Source organism: Sinocyclocheilus rhinocerous, unplaced genomic scaffold (assembly GCF_001515625.1).
Source record: "Sinocyclocheilus rhinocerous isolate Xijiao unplaced genomic scaffold, SAMN03320098_v1.1 scaffold552, whole genome shotgun sequence".
Lineage (NCBI taxonomy): Eukaryota > Metazoa > Chordata > Actinopteri > Cypriniformes > Cyprinidae > Sinocyclocheilus > Sinocyclocheilus rhinocerous.
Genome location: NW_015625574.1, coordinates 287533 through 291712, shown reverse-complemented (window position 1 = coordinate 291712; position 4180 = coordinate 287533). Strand labels below are relative to the sequence as shown.

General features: G+C 48.3%; 1 protein-coding gene across 1 annotated transcript; it reads right to left on the bottom strand.

The window, feature by feature from the left end:
• Positions 1-1768: 1768 nt before the first annotated feature.
• On the bottom strand, positions 1769-3975 carry LOC107751194 (RNA-directed DNA polymerase homolog). Its single transcript, XM_016566848.1, has one exon. The coding sequence runs from the start codon at positions 2405-2407 to the stop codon at positions 1928-1930; it is 480 nt and encodes a 159-aa protein (XP_016422334.1). The 5' UTR covers positions 2408-3975; the 3' UTR covers positions 1769-1927.
• Positions 3976-4180: the final 205 nt, after the last annotated feature.

Below are 4180 nucleotides of genomic sequence, written 5' to 3'. Positions count from 1 at the left end.
AGAGGTAAGTCTTTTTCAGTAGCAACTTCAAGTAGATAATCTTAGTTCAACGGAGATCGTTCACAGGAGAACTGGAGAGAGTCCGCTGGAATACTGGAGATCGCAGGATAGAGAGTCTGTAGCCTAATCAAGGACAGAAAGAGTGAACTGAGGTGTGTGCTTATATGCTGGGGCTGATGAGGGTGTGCTGATTGAGTGCAGGTATTCAGAATTCAGGTGATTGGGATCGTTGCGTGGTGGTGAGAGAGCCTGGTGACTCCGTGACAGTACCCCCTCCTCCACGGCCCGCTCCTGAGGGCCAGGGACCTTAACATCGTGGTGGCCGCCCTCTGTTCCTGGGCGCTGTGGATGTTGCTGGTGGAATTCTGTGAGGAGAGTGGGATCCAGAATGTCATCACGTGGGACCCAGCACCGTTCCTCTGGTCCGTACCCCTCCCAGTCTACAAGGTATTCGAGGTGGCCTCCACGATGTCGAGAGTCCATGATCTCCTTCACCGTGTAGATGGGCTCCATGTCCACAATCTGAGGTGCTGGGGGGTTGTCACTGTTACCAGGCTCTGTAGATGAAACAGAAACGGGAGGATGGTGAGGTTTAAGCAGGGACACATGAAAAGTGGGATGAATTCTGAAGTGTGTGGATAACTTTAATTCATAAGTGATGGGGTTGATCTGTTTGACGACCTGGAAGGGACCTTAGATGTCGCACATTCCTGACAGACTTGGACGTAACGTCGGTTATTAGCCATGCCAGGCCACCAGAACCGCTCTTGTAGTAGCGAGAGGGTCTGTGTAGACCCTGGGTGGCCAGTGCCCAATGAAGAATGAGCAGAATGTATCAAGTTGTACTCGAAGAGTTTTGGGTACATAGATACGTCCAGCTGGGCAGCCCGGCGGAGCTGGTTCAGAGAGGGTAGCTTCAGCAATCTGTTCTTCTACAGTGGGTACGGAAAGTATTCAGACCCCCTTAAATTTTTCAGCAAAAATGTCAACAATTCTGTGTTTTTCTGTCAATATGGGGTGCTGTGTGTACATTAATGAGGAAAAAAAATTAACTTAAATGATTTTAGCAAATGGCTGCAATATAACAAAGAGTGAAAAATTTAAGGGGGTCTGAATACTTTCCGTACCCACTGTATGTCCCATTGGATGGGACTGACAATGAGGGAGGGAAGCACTGGTTCGGGTAGTTCCGGAGTTTCATCTGGGGTATGAAGTCGGGAGAGAGCATCTGCCTTCACGTTTTTGGATCCGGGACGATAAGAGATTATAAAGTTGAATCTGGTGAAAAAGAGTGCCCATCGGGCCTGTCTGGGATTAAGTCTTCTAGCTTCACGGAGATACTGCAAATTTTTGTGATCTGTTAGTACTGTGAAGGGGTGCCTGGCTCCTTCCAACCAGTGCCTCCACTCCTCTAGGGCAAGCTTGATAGCAAGAAGTTCTGTTTCGATGTCATAATTCTGCTCCGCCGGGCTGAGTTTCTTGGAGAAGAAGGCACATGGAAGGAGTTTGGATGCTCTCTCCTGCCGCTGTGACAATACTGCCCCCACTCCAGAGGTGGAGGCGTCAACCTCTACTACGAAGGGCTTCTCAGGATCAGGATGGAGAACGAGTGGGGCAGAGGTGAATGCTAATTTCAGTTGTTCCATGGCACGTCCTGCTTCTGAGGTCCACAGAGATTTGGGCCTGCCTTTCAGCAGTGAGGTCAAACGAGCTGTAATTCTGAATGAACTGGCGATAAAAATTGGCAAAGCCAAGGAACCTCTGGAGTTCTTTTATGGTGGTGGGAGTTGGCCAGGACCTCACTGCTGGTACCTTCCCTTCGTCCATGAGAATGCCCTCCTTACAGATGTTATACCCAATGAATTGGATGGAGGATTGGTGGAAACTATTTCTCTGCTTTTAGGAAAAGCTGGTTATCACGCAAATGCTATAGGACCTCCGAAACATGATGGCAATGTTCGGCCAGACTCCGGGAGTATATCAGGATGTCATCGATATACACTACCACAAAGCGGTTGAGGAAATCCCGGAGCACCTCATTCATGAAATCCTGGAATACGGAGGGGGCGTTGTCCAGGCCATACGGCTTAACGCAATACTCATAGTGTCCAGCAGGTGTCACAAATGCAGTCTTCCATTTGTCCCCCTCACGTATCCGGATGAGGTTGTAAGTGCTTCGGAGGTCCAGCTTGGTGAAAACTGAAGCGTCGCGGAGCTGTTCCAAAGCCGCTGGGACGAGGGGAAGTGGATAGCGGAACTTTACCATGATCTTATTCAGTGCTCGATAATTTATGCAGGGCCTCAAGCCTCTGTCCTTCTTGGTGACAAAAAAGAAGCTGGATGCGGCAGGAGAGGTTGAAGGGCGGATGTAACCCTGCTTGAGTGCCTCCTCAATGTACTCCTCCATAGCCCTCTGCTCTGGTATGGATAGTGGATAAATCCTTCCTCGGGGCACCGACTCACCCGGTACCAGGTCGATGGCACAGTCCCATGGTCATTTCAATGGTTGTGGAGTTAACTGGTAATACTGCTGTAGGATCTGGAGATTGTAGAGGTAGTTCTGGAAAGCAATGAGGGAAGCAGGTTTCACCCCATTGCAGAACGTCACCTGTAATCCACGGCAATCTGGGCTGATGTTGTATTAGCCAGGGGCGCCCTAGGATGACAGCGACGGTAGAACCTTCCAGAACCAGAGGAGAGAAAGACTCGACGTGCAGGCAGTCAACTCTTAGCAGGATGGGTTTGACTTGATGACGAATGTAGCCTCTGCTTAGGTTTCTTCCGGTTACTGACTGGACCTTGTACGGGGTTGGAGTTGAGGTCTTCTGGAGGTTGAGCTGCCTGCAGAGTTGTCCGGAGATGAAGTTAACGGCTGACCCAGAGTCAAGGAGGGCGGTAACTGTAACAACATGGTTGGCAGTAATTACTGAAACCGTAGTAGTCAGTGGAGAAAAGTTTAATGGAAGGACTTGAAACTGCACTCACCAAGGGCCGTGGTGGTCTAATTGGGCATGAAGAGATTACATGCCCTCCAGCTCCACAATACAGACAGAGATTCTGGGTCAGCCGGCAGCATCTTTCAGCAGGTGATAAGCGGGTGTTGTCTATCTGCATGGGCTCAAACTCTGGTTCTGGGAAGACGGGTCGCTCAGGCATGCGTTGGTGAGTTGCGGAGGATTGCAAGGCAGATGTCTCTTCCAAGCAGCTTTGCATGCGGTTAGACACTGATGGATTGTTGGATGAATTTTTCCAAACCTATGGAATCATCGTAAATGGCCAATTGCAGTTGTAGCGAAGGATTTAAACCCTGACGGTAGGTAGTCAGCAGGGCTCGCTCATTCCATCCACTAGAGGTGGCGAGGGTTCGAAATTTCAGAGCATAATTCTAGACTGAGCTCTTCCCTGTAATATACTGTAACTGGTCACAGATGGAGGAGTCTCCTATGGGGTGTCCAAATACCTCACGGAAGTGGGCCACAAAGTTTTCAAATGACTGCATAACTGGACCACACTGATATCGCATAGTTTCTGCCCATTGCAAAGCTCTTCCTGTTAACAGAGAAATAACATATGAGATCTTAGAACGTTCAGTAGGAAACCGCTGTGGCTGCATTTCAAGTGCCAGTGAACACTGCAATAGAAAGCCATTGCAATCCTCCGCCGCGCCAGAGTAGGGCGCTGGATTGACCATGGGACTGGTGAAAATGATCGGAGAAGGAGAGTGTGGAACAGACATGGTGGTGGTGACTGGTGGAGCTGTGTGACTGGCGAGTTCTCTTCTCATCGTTTCAACTGATTCCTTAAATGGATCGGGATCTGTCGGGTTCATCTTGCCAGGTCTGTCCTTCTGTCAGGATATATACAAACTCTGGACAGGGATGTTAGGTAAATCCAACAATTTATTAATTGTAAAGCAACAAACAGGTATAGGGAGCGATGGAAGGGAGAAGTGCGGGTGGATGATTTAATAGGAATAGTTATTGATGAAGGTGAATGAGGATCGGGAAGCTATTTATATATGATGGGGGTTGAGCACCCACCGGCAGAAACATAAATCAGGCACATAAATCAGCGCCTATGCATTTAAGTACTATTATTAATTAACTACATAATATTAATATTAGAGTAATATTAATTATATTAAGTAGTGTAAGAGTAATGTTAATTAACTACATGTACT

Excerpts from the sequence above, each read along its gene's own strand:
- LOC107751194 (XM_016566848.1), bottom strand. The coding sequence starts at position 2,407 with ATGGAGGAGTACATTGAGGAGGCACTCAAGCAGGGTTACATCCGCCCT.